Here is a 12,608-nt window from a genome sequence, read left to right as displayed (position 1 = left end):
GTTGGATCATATGAACTGGAACCATAAACTCCCTGAACATTAAATCTCACCAAATGAGGGTCAATCCATCATCATCATATCCACTCATACTCCACACCCGAACATAGACACTTTATGAACTTCATACCCTCATATCTCAATGTCTGTACTTTGACCCATCAACCTTTTACCCCCAATCGGGAATATTGCAGATTATGTATTCCTTATGCCATCCGATTTTAAACCAAACTTTGCACCCTCGATAATCTGTACATTATTCCCTGATAACCAGAAACTTCTATGCTTAATCTCTGTACCGTTCACTTTTTTTTTTTTAAACATCATCTTAATAAGATTTTTAAATCTTTGGAGCAAAGACCTATTCTTTAGATTAGTCTGTAAAGCGCCTGGCACACTTGGCACAATGGAGAAGTCATGGATGCTAGCAGTTAATTAAAAAAAAATGGATTAAGGGGAGCTGGTGGATTTAATTTAGACTTTCAAAATATTTAATACAGTCTCTGAAGAGATGATGTTAAAAAGAGTTGGGAACCAAGTTGAAATAAATCTACTGTCAGACTTTAAGAACTGGGTAAGAGGAACAATCAAAAATGGCTATTTCTCACTGTGGAAAGAGGTTGATGGTGCAGTGTACCAAGACTGCTTTATATTTTAGAGAGACAAGGTGGACGAGATATCTTTTATTTGACGAACTTCTTCTATTGAAAGAGACAAGCTTTCAAACTACACAAAGCTCTTCTACAGATTAAAATGAGTGAAGTGGTAAAGTTTACCGATACAAAATTTTAAGTTACTTAACGTTAAGAAGGAAGCCAGGACACAAGGAGTGAAGCAGATGCAAGCTGCTTTTAGTGTCAGGTGTGTCAATATCTTCGAAAACAACTTCTTGTATGCCTAAAAGCAGTAGAGCCATTTGTTGAAGCTGTTGGCATTTCCTACCAACAGTTACCATGGCAAGAGAGACAAGGGGGAAGAAAAAAATTCATCAGTACTTGCTGGTTCTTGTGCCTGCTGGACCATCCAATACCTTCCTATGGGAAACTTGTCTAGTTGTTTCCTGCAACCATACCTAGCATTGTGGAGGCTGGTGGGAGACATAGCAGTTCTTTAAGCCTATTCAGCCTAGACTATTAAAAATCTAAGTGGAATGCCTGATACCAGTGAAGATTTTCCCTCAGTTTACTTAAATATCAAGAGAATGGAAGTCATTATAACACAAGCAATGTCTGTAGGCTGCCAAAGATGGAGTCTCAGGAAGTTTCTGTAGAAAAATCCTTATAAAAGTTTGAATTTCTCAAAGTTCTAAATTGGATAGGTTAGAGATAAAGGTTGAAGTGTAAGGGACAATGTCCAGTTAGAGAAAATAAAAGCTTGTAAAAAAAGATTGCAATATGAATTTTACAATTTCCTGATGTTTCTGGAGGCGATCTTAAAAAAAAACATTCAGAAAATAGTCAAGTTCTACAATTTAGAGGGAAATCTCTCTCACCCACACCCCATAAAGGCCTGTTTGCAAGAAAAATGCAAACCATTTATTTTGTTTGTTCCTGTATAGAATGATGAGGAGGTAGGGAAAGGCACTAGGTATAGGATGGAACGTTTCCTCTTTCCCTAAACAAGGCTCCAAAACAAACCAACCAAAACAAACAAAAAAAACCCATGTCAAATAAGTTACTAAAGAACATTATTCCACAGAGAGAATTTTATAAGGTCCTTGATTTTATAAGGTCCAAGGAATTAGAACAGATTCTGTATATGGAAGTTGTTAGTCTTGGTTTGTTTAGTATCATTACCGTTACCAACTGAGCAAGTGTAGTTTATCCATGTTATAACATGCAGAGTTTAAGCCAATCTCTTATTAGATGAAGTAAGAGGTATAGGATGTTAGCAAAAAAATCTTTCTGTATAGATTATTTAAACTTTATAATACAATTACAAACAACAAATCTACAGATGAAATTCAGAGTATAAACACACACTGGAACCAAAAGTTTGAGCTTCTAATTCACTAATGGTATCTGAATTAGTTGTACTCTCACAAAAGACCTAAGTATAGCTGTGGATGACTCATTGAAGTAATCTGCACAATACAAGAGTTTAACTTTGTCATGGGAACTGTGTTTTCTAGTCCCTTTTCACTACTCAAAAGTTCTGAAATTCCCCTGCATGACAATCTCATAGAAGATCAAACCTTACCTCTGTTATAACCTAGAACACTTCCTCAAAAGTGGAAAGAAATTGATGCTGATCCTATCAGGTTCTCTTCTGATGGGAGAGAAAGTTAATAGGTAGACATTAAGGCTTGGTCCACATTAACCCCCCACTTCGAACTAAGATACGCAACTTCAGCTACGTTAATAACGTAGCTGAAGTCGAAGTACCTTAGTCGAACTTACCGCGGTTCCAGACGTGGTAGGCAGGCTCCCCCGTCAACTCCGCGTACTCCTCTCGCGGAGCAGGAGTACCGGCGTCGACGGCGAGCACTTCCAGGATCGATTTATCGCATCTAGACAAGACGCGATCAATCGATCCCAGAAGATCGATTGCTTACCGCCGGACCCGGAGGTAAGTATAGACGTACCCTAAGAGAGATTCACTGTATTCTCTTCTCCTATTCACACCCTTTTGCTGCAGGAATCAATTGCATCTGGGGATTTGCTTTTGCTACTCGCAACACTTCCTCACAGCAACCGCAGAGTGAACCTAACAAGAGGGAACATCAGTTCCATTCTGTGGCAACTCCTGGTGCTGCTGCTAGATAGTATCAGGAGCAACAAGGAACAGGCAAAATTCTGTTTTGGAAGAGCAGAGCAGGAGGCTGGACCAAAGAAAATGTCTGCCAGGCTTTGGATGAAGTCAAATCCAGAATTAGTTTGACTGGTGGTCACTGTGATCTGTAGCCTTGGAGAATGAACAAACAAAATGATGGTAAAGAAATCTCAGAAGATAGCCCTGAAAGGGTATTGGGGTGGGAGGGTGCTCAGAGACTGAAGTGTGGAGAGAAGCTGTGCACAAACACAAATTAAGTATGTATGTATCTGGGAGTAAGGGAAGCAGAGTCTCCCACTCTCCCAAACATTTTCAGATGGAGAATCCCACAATGTTGGTGTTAGATAGAATATTTTCTTTGAACCACTAGTCCAGTTTGCCACCTTCAGCTTAGCAAAAACAACCCCCCCCCCCCCCCAGCAATTTTCTCCTCTTTTCTGGGTCTCTTCTCTAATCCATCCCTTCAGATGGAGTGCGTTTCCCCCTAAACACCCCTTTTTTAAGCGACTACCATATTTGTTTGTGGATATTTTGGAATCTTATTTTTCTTACTCCCTCCAAAGTTCCCCTATGTTGGCAACCCTCTGTACAAAATAGGGTGGGCATAGCTGACACCATTGTCCATCCACACTACTCTGTCAGACGCAATTTAGTGAAAGGGAGTTTCCTAGAATGATGGGAAGCATTCACAAACCAGGCCCTGAATGTACTAATTTTGCAGCGCTGGACCAGGCAGAAGAAGTACTGATGTGTTCTTTCACTTGACCATTGGTGAAACTACTATCCCACTCCCTTGTTTGTCAGCAACATCCCCTCAAGCTTTTCTTTTTACCCTTCACCACAACAGCTCCTGTAAATATGTCCTCCACCAGAGCAGCAGAGTGATAGATCAGGATTATCAGTTTCACTGTACTGCTATTGCCAGCCCACATGTCAAATGTTAGAAGCAGGAGCAGAAACAGAGACCTGTTAAGAACAGAAAGGCATGCTGGAAAACCCAGGATACTTGAACCAATGTTACAACACCCCGAAAGAGACACAAGAGGTCAAATAAAACATGACTGGAGAGAAGCATGAAATGTTGGGGTGGGAGATAAGGATGAACTGACCCAGAAGAATGAAGATGGAGACCGGTAAGAAGTTCAAAAATATCACCACCTGCTTCTAATCTAAAAGCCTTTTTCTGACTCCTTTGTATCACCGTCTCCTTTATTCTTGCCCCCACATTTTGAAAAATGTATGTTGTGGCCAGGTGCTGGGAAGAGTCTTCCCCCATCAAGACAATGAAATTAAACCCTTACTGTCCCATCAGTCTTAAACATAAAAAATTAAGTTTCACTACTTTTGTTTTCCTTCTTCACCCTCCAGAAGACCCAGGAGAGCAAGTTCTTGTGTAAACACAAGTCCTTAAGAGAAAATGGATTCAGAGGGTAATAGTGCTGGTAATGAAATATTTAGACAAGGATTCAGGGACACAAACACACAATTACCATAACAGGGGACTCTATAAGCTATCCTTGTATTTTAAATACTTGGGAAGTGCTAGATACTATGATGGTGGTGGTCCAGGTAAATACCTAGGTTAGTTGTGGGTATGCATGTTAATCTAAGTGCAAGTCAGTAGCTTGTTCACCAAATAAGAAGTTTCATTTTTCTGGGCTATCAAATAGGACTTATTCTAGCCAACACAGCAAAAATTAGAAAGGCCCCAAAAGATCAGTAATCAGTACATACACAGAAGACATTTCCATAAAAGAGGCAATTTTAAAAAGACTAGGGTTATTTAGTTTGAAATGAAGAGAGAGACTGAGAATACAGAAGTACAACAATATAGAACAATGAGTGGTTTCAACCTAATCATGGACTTCCATTACTCTTGCCTATAATTTAAAAAACAAGGAGACACTTGAAATTAAAAAGCTAAAAAAAAAAAACGGATTAAAGACTGATGAGAAACTCCTGTGCATCTTATAATTAACCTATGGGATTGACTAAATCAGGATATTGGAGGCAATAGCCAAGTGAGATTTAAAAAAAATAAAAAAAAATTGCTCATTTACATGAAGAACATGCAAGGAGAAAAGTTAAGGGTTAGCAATCCTAGTGTTTCAAAGCATAAGCTGATCAACTGATGTCAAAAAAATATATATATTTTATACTATGGTCTCTATTGCACAACCAGGCAAGGGCACTACATTGTAAGAGATGGGTGTACACTTTCCACTGAAAGATCACCAGGATAGTTCACCATAGAGCAAGGTACCAGACTTCAGTGACAGTTGGAATGCTCCCACTTTCCCACCCCCTACAAAAGAGTAAAGAATCATTTTTTTCCTTAACACCTCCTAATGTTTTCCTACAACCAGTTATCCCCTCTCCTCCAATCAACCTACACTGCTTTTCAGTAAATGAAAGCAAAGACATTCCCCGTCACCAGAGATTAGTTTATGATGCCCTCGACTCCACCCACAAGTCTACAGATTCCTCAGTTAGGATGCCAGCCCTCCACCCAAACACATGATCCAGGGTTGGTGGTGACTGTAGCAGCAGCCACCACCTTACCAGGCCATCCTACCCCCGAGAGAGGCCTTCTCTGTCCCAAAAGCAGCAATTCCCTCTCTTCCCTCCCCACCATGCAGTGATGATACTGGAGATTTCCAGGCAGTTTAGGAAGACATCACTTCATAGATTTATGCTGTCCCTGTTCACACTTGGATGGCTATGCATGCAGCCATGAGGGCTAGAGATTTTAAAAATAAACATAATTCAGCAGATGTTTATTGTGCCTACCTTGAACAGGTAGATTTTCCAACCCTATTCATATCTAAAAATGAAAAAATCCACCATGCTGCTATTTTTTTCTGGCAGATGCTTTCTGAAGCTAGCAATCACAGCCATCCAATAGTGCTCTCTCTCAGCCACAGTCCTATCCCGACCAAGGGCAGGTCAGGCAGTCTCCTCCCCTGATGGAACACTTATATTAACCACCTAACTAAAGACTTACGCTAGCTACTCAAACACCTGAGAAGATTTAGACAGTTAACACTAGTTAGCATTCTTTACAGTTCAATTCCCTCGTTCATTTTATTTGATTGGCATCCCTGCCTACACGCTGTTTTGCAATAGATTTATTGCTTGTTATGCTGTGCAAAATCAAGGTACAGAACTTTTGCTCCTCGTTCCTTCCACATCGACTTTAAATGTAGGAAGAGTCATTCATGAAGAAACTGTCCTAATTTTTTCTTTAATCATTTTTAGTTGGCTTTGGTTAAGTACCACCACTTGACATGTATAATACCTGCACCTTGATATGTGTGAATGGTACTTAAAGTCAATATATACAAATAAGTCAGTCAAAGGTGCTTCCTAAGCATTTAATAGGCATTTGCCAATTTTTTATTCCAGATCCATCCCTTTTCTTTAAAGCTCTCTCTTCACCAGAGAGGATGCATGCTCTTGATGGCAAAACATGGACTGGGATTCAAGTTATCTGCGTTCAATTTCCATCACATTTCTACATGTGTGACCTTGGGCAAATCACTTAGGGCCATATTTTTTCTAGAAAGCTCACTTCCCATTTAGGTACCAATATGAAGTGGCTAAATTTTCAAGACAGGTCAGCACAACAGGTGCAGAGTTCTTAAAGTCTAGTTATATGTGGCAAAATAGCAACTGCTGGGTGCAGAGCACCTTTACAAATCTGTTCCTTATTTACGTGCCTACAAAGGAACTTTTAAAAATTTGATCCTATTTGTGAGTACTGAACACCTGAAAATGTAGCTTTAGGCACTTTGTTCAAGATCACAAAGGAATCTGTAGCAAAGCCAGGAATTAAAACCAATTCTCCAGAGTCACATCTTTTGGGGGCAGGCACTGTGTCTTTTGTGTTTGTGTAGAGCCTACCACAACCAGGACCTCTAGGCACTACAAAGATAAAAACTGTTAACATTAATAGTACTTATTGCACTTCTATGGTCACAGGAAGGTGTGCCTCATACTAAGTGATATGCATAATCAGCTCTCATTTGTCTCCATTTTTGCAAAAAAATACAGCAACCAAGTAAAAGCAACTAATTTTTATTAACATAGTGGCTGTGGTTAAAAGTTTGAGCATCTGAGTGTTTGCTTTTTTGAACCAGCAGGTTGGATAGTCTCAGTCTTAGCAGTGTTTCCTCTTGTAAGTATTGTGAATAGTTGCTCAAGCAGATATTGTGCTCAGGGATTAAAAAAAAAAAAAGTCACCAAACTGCAGTCACTGTAATGCTAGTCACATGCATGTAAGTGAATTAAAAAAAAAAAAAAAAAAAAAAAAAAAAAGGACAATGAAAGAGTACAACATCCCTAGGAATAAAAGTGTAAATAATGGTTTTATCATCATCACTATCCCTGGCTGGGAATATCCCATGTTTCTATAGTCATTTCCACATGTGCAATATGTAAATTGATGAGAAAAAATAATATGAAGTATACGAATCTTAACAGAGGATAATTTTAAGAATAGATGAACCAACACTTTGCCACCTCCCTCAGGAAGAGCTCTGTGTAGCTTGAAACTTTGTCTCTCTCACCATCAGAAATTGGTCCAATAAAAGATATTACCTCACCTGCCTTGTCTCTCTAGCCTCCCTCCTAAAACAGAATATAAATTCTATCAATAGCCTGAACTTTATTAAGTTATCTTCTTTTGTACATACAATTATTAAGGAGACAGGCACATCTAGATACCAGGCTGATAACCACTGAAGACATAAAACCCAAGTTCAGGAGTCAACAGAAGCTGGGACACTCATACAGAGCCTGATGCAAAGCCCAGCGAGATCTATGGAAAGATTCCCATCATGCTCTCAATGGGGAGGAATATTTAATATGATAAAAGTTAACTCACAACAAAAGATTTACATTCAATTAATTGAACACCCACCTCTCCCAAACATCTAAACTCCTGATATAAGAAAGCTGATGCCAGGCTGAGGAAGTTAATTTAAGCTTCTGTAATTTAGAGTCAGATTTAACTTCTATTCCTCTATATAGAAGTTCTGTCTGCTTGCAGTTTTTTCATTGATTATATCACTAATGCACTTATAGAAGCTCTGTAAAAATTGAAGTGAAAATATTTCTACTATTAGAAGTAAATAAGCTGATTAACTTCAAATAACAGGCTTCATAGCCATTTTTATACTAGACACAAACAATCCAGAAGAAAGTTAAAAAGGAGAAAACTGGATTCGATTTTAAAATGCAGTATTTATCTCCCTAATGTCAAAAATTGCATTTAGTTTACATGAGATATAGGATTTCTTTGGATTCAAGCAGTTAACTCAGCTGGCTGAGCAGACCTGTTCACTGTGCCTAGAATTTTAACTTGGGCTACATTCCTCAATTCCCAAATTGCAAGTTTAAATTAATGCTGGAGTGAAAACATGATACCTGGGGGGGTGGGTGGGGGGAGAAGAGAAAGGCATGAAAAAGAATGTAGTATCCAAAGTATCACTAACACCTGACATCCTGCCAGTTGTTAACACCTTGAAGGTAACAGACATGTCATACTTTTCGCTTATTTGGAAGCAGTGTTATTTTTAATCTATATTTTAACATACGGAAGATATATAAATATCATAAAATGGTAAATGAAGAAAAACCAATTGTAAAATGGTTAGAGAGTCACTAATAAAAAAAGCTTTCCTGAAAATGTTTGTCTATTATTGTTAGAAGTAATATTATGTATTACTATAAATGAAAGGTTAGAGAAAAATCCAGCTTATTTTTAATTTTGTAAACATGACCACACTGTATGGCTAGTAAGTTTCACATATTCCTCTGCATGGAGCAAGACTTATTTTTTAAAAGGGAGAAATATTTTACCACCACAAAAAGCTGGTAGAGGTACTCAATGTAAGATGTAGTGCTCACAAGGTGTCTGTAGTTATGTCTAAACTCATTTTTTGAAATTTACTATTTTAAGTTACTGTCCATTTAGCTTTCCTGCTTGAGAAGTTTATTTAAACACTGTGATAGAAATAAGTAAGTAATAGTTGTTGCTTTCTGACTTTTAAATTAAAAAGACATTCACCATCAACCATTATTAATCATTACCATAACCATATCTGAACTGTCTTTAAATAAGAATTAAGCAACATGCATGCTAAATATGCTAATAAAGTCTTTAATTGAAGGTGTATGACCTAAAGCCACAGGGACAAAACAATATCCTTAGGCCCTGAGCCTGCACGCTGAACCACACTGTTGGACCCCTGTGCCTACACAGGACCCACTGACTTTTCAGGGGCTCTCTACACAGCTGTAAGGGTAATGTCCATGCAGATCAGACTGAAGAATCACAGCCTTCTTCCTGCCCCCTCCCCCTCCCCCAGCACAAATATGCTAAACAAAAAATATACAATCACTCAAGAGTCTTTGTGTTGATACTGTATATAGTCTGGTAATTTAATTCTAATACAGAAACACTATACAGACATTTATTCTTTGGATCTTTTCATGTGTGTTATGCTGCTCTTTAATCAATGGTTTATTGAGGAATGAACTGAAAGTGCCAGATATTGGTTCTACTAGAAAGCTTTCACTGGCAACATTCAGATCTTTTGCTAGCATCCAGTATTGGCTGATTCAAAAGGCAGCAAAGGAACTAGCTCTGGAGACAGAAAGGTGTGCAGCTGTCTTTCCATCCAGAGTTAATGTATCAGAATGGCAGCCATAAGTTTGGACTCCCAACAGGGGAAGAAAGGAGAAAAGTATAGGTGTTAAAAAAAAAAAAAAAAAAAAAAAAATAATAGACAGCATCAAAAAAGTCACGCTAAATCAATTAGAGCTTGTATGTGGCTCCATTACATGAGCAACAGCGTTAAAGTTTAGAGTACTGTACACAGTTTGGTGTTCTAGCCATACACTGTTGACATCCAGTAAAATGTCCTGCAGGGGGAAGAGACGTAGAGGGAGAAAGGAACAGAGTAAAAATTAATTTACTGCATATGCCTAGTAACACAGTGGCTAGAGGATCTACTGTTCCTTAATCTTAGATTAACAAAAAGATCTCTATCTATAGTACATTTAGAAGCTTGCCACAGAAATAATTTCAAATTACTTATTTGTGCTAAAGGTTTAACATTTTTCTATCAATTTTCTTCAGTAAACATTTGCAAGTCAGACATAAGCCCACTGCCGAGAAATCTCTATTATCCAGCGTCTATTATCTAACCTAGCCTCATGCTTAAATACACAATAGCTTAAGAAGTTATATTTAATTTGTAAAATAAAAAAATTAAATTCTATACAACAAATTAGTTAAAGAATCAAAGGCCTCTGATAACAAAAAAGGTGCAATGATGAGGACCAAAAGTGACGAAGATGAAAGACACCTGAATGGCCTTATACACCTTTTGTTTTCTGCAAGCGATCCACACTGCAGACAAAACGTTTTGTGCTAAACAGCCTCAAATCTGTTTTTCTAATATTAAGCACAAAGGAAAAAACACTGACAGCAAGCGTGGTAAATAAATCCCTCCCTGGAGAATGAAAGCAGCAGACAGGAGGGGGCTGACATGCATGCAGGAGAAAACTAAACACCATCTTTTTTTCTACCTGCACAAGTTGCCATTTGCTGCAGCGATCGAGAACCTCTTTTCCCCGTTGATTCAAAAAGCTAGGTTTTCGGAAAAAAAACCTCTCTCTCTCTCACAAGTCATCTGTTGATATGCTTTAAGAGGATGATATTCATATCACGGGATCTTTAAGATAAAATCCATTTTCTTTCCTGCTCAGGTAAACATGTTTACTGCTCCTGCACAGACACTGGGTGGTTCAGACTCACATGTCACACACATGTCGTCAGCAACAAGAAAAGCCCCTTTCTCTGATCATCAACATTTTAAATAAGGTGGAAGAGAAAAGCACTTTCTAAACTTACCTTTAATAAAGCCACATCAACTAAATATAAGTACTGACGTAAAACAGGAAATTAAAAACTGCAATTTTAAATACACCGATACTTGCTATAATAATATCTCGATACGGTAAAAATAAGAGCCACGAGTTCAGAACAATCAGATCAACTTGTTAGTCCCTTAAAAGGCCAATGTTTACATACGCATTTATACACCTAAACAATTCGAAGCAGTGATCAGAAACATCAATCCCGACTCAAATATATTTAAAGGGGGGGGGGGAGAGAGAACTGTTCACACGGTAAGAATCACAGCTGAAAGCCTTCCTATCCGTGACCCTACACAGGAAATGCCACATAAAACCTAAAATTGCCAAGGACGGTTACAAACCCCCCCCCTCCCGTTTAACATCCTATTAAAAAGAGTTACTAAGCTAACAGAGCGGTTTCCTTATTTACTGAAGATAAACTCGGAGTAGGAGTTATGAGCGTTTATTCCCCCCTCTATTTATCCTCAAAATGCGTTTTGAAGTAACACACGTACCAAAAAACAGCCCCTTAAGTCTGAAATGTAAATGTAATTCCTTATATAGACTGCAGCAGTTCAGACACACAGCAGAGGGGCCCCTGGCCAAACCGTTACCACCCATTATTATACAAACAGGTACCTCCAAAGCCAAAGGAAGGGAAGAAACTTCACCGAATCGCATTCCCTCCCCCGCCACACAGGCAGAAACCCTCCCTTCCCCGCCACTCCTATGAAACCTAATTGTCCCGACAATCCTGCAGAGATCGGGACTTTTTTACGGAGGAGAAACAGCCCAGTCAACGGCCACACACAGAAATAAACTTGCGCTGCACTAAAGGCGGCTCCGAAAGTAGCAAACGGGCTATTTTAGGGGGTGGGGGAGGCTCCCCTTTCACTGCGGTCCCCAGGGCGTGGGGGGGGAGTGTTTTCCCCGCAAATCGATACACACTGCAGCAAGCAACAGTGCAGCCCCGCCGCCCCCGAGCGCCAGCAGCCCCTTCCGTCACCCCGCTACACTCCGCGGGTGGGTCCCAGTCGCCCCAGGTAACGCCTCACACCAGCCCCCCACCCCCGGGAGCGAGCGGGGAAAGTACCGCGGGGGAGAGAGACAGCCGCCCCGGCGGCAGCGAGGGGGGCGCCCCGCTCCGGCCCGGGGCGCGCACGCTGCCAGCCCGGGGCGGAGGCGCCTGCCCCCGCTCTCTCTCGCACCCAGGTAACAAGTTTGGGAGTTGGGCTGCCAGGGCCGGCCGAGCCTCCCCGCGGTCCCCCGAGGGGCTCGGAGCCCCGCGAGGGGGGACCCGCAGCCCCGGGGAGCGGCAGGAGAAGGTGCTGCCGCTGCCAGGCGTGTGGGGGAGGCAGCGTGTAACGGTCCCGGACAGGCGGCTGAGCGAGGAGGCACCACTAGGCGGAGGAGGGAGGCAGGGAGCGAGCGCGGAGGGAGGGAGCGAGGGAGGCACCAGGTAGCGGATATAACGGTGCAGAGGGAGCCGGGCACCCAGCGAGGAGCAGCAGGGAAATTACTTTCTACTTCTCCCGTCCCCCCTGCACTCCAGGCGGGCCGGCCCAGCCCCGGAGCCGGCCCGGCGCGGAGCGGGCCGCTGCCCTGCGGGCTGACTGACCGTTATTGCGCCTCGGGTTCGCCTGCTTCCTGCGCTTACACCTGGGGCCATCCGCCATGATCCTCTCGCTTGTGTCTAAATGCTCCAGTCACCTCCTCCCCCTCCCACCCCTCCCCCCCGGACCTGGTTTACGACACTGGGTGGTTTTACTTTTACATCACCTTCCTACACCTAGTTCTCGGCCGGAACCTTGTTGCCAGGGGAGACGGGTGCTTTACGGCAGCACGTTTGAACGGGGAAGAGGGAAAAGTTCCTGCCTCAGGTGCCGGGGTAGGGGAGAGCGCAGTGTGGGCTG

The 12,608-nt window shown here is 41.3% G+C and overlaps 1 protein-coding gene across 4 annotated transcripts in view; it reads right to left on the bottom strand.

Annotated features, from left to right (window-relative positions):
• The window catches only part of ZEB1 (zinc finger E-box binding homeobox 1), a 201,398-nt gene extending 189,010 nt beyond the window's left edge, over positions 1-12,388 (bottom strand). For all 4 annotated transcript variants that reach the window (XM_065400081.1, XM_065400082.1, XM_065400084.1 and 1 more), the window contains exon 1: positions 12,314-12,388. In XM_065400081.1, the coding sequence (XP_065256153.1) occupies positions 12,314-12,371 (58 nt within the window). In that variant the 5' untranslated portion in view covers positions 12,372-12,388. The remainder of the gene's footprint in view (positions 1-12,313) is intronic.
• Between the last annotated feature and the right edge of the window lie 220 nt (positions 12,389-12,608).

Source organism: Emys orbicularis, chromosome 2, assembly GCF_028017835.1.
Source record: "Emys orbicularis isolate rEmyOrb1 chromosome 2, rEmyOrb1.hap1, whole genome shotgun sequence".
NCBI classification, from domain to species: Eukaryota; Metazoa; Chordata; order Testudines; family Emydidae; genus Emys; species Emys orbicularis.
Note: the sequence above shows the minus strand (reverse complement) of the source record. Positions and strands in the feature narration are given on the sequence as shown.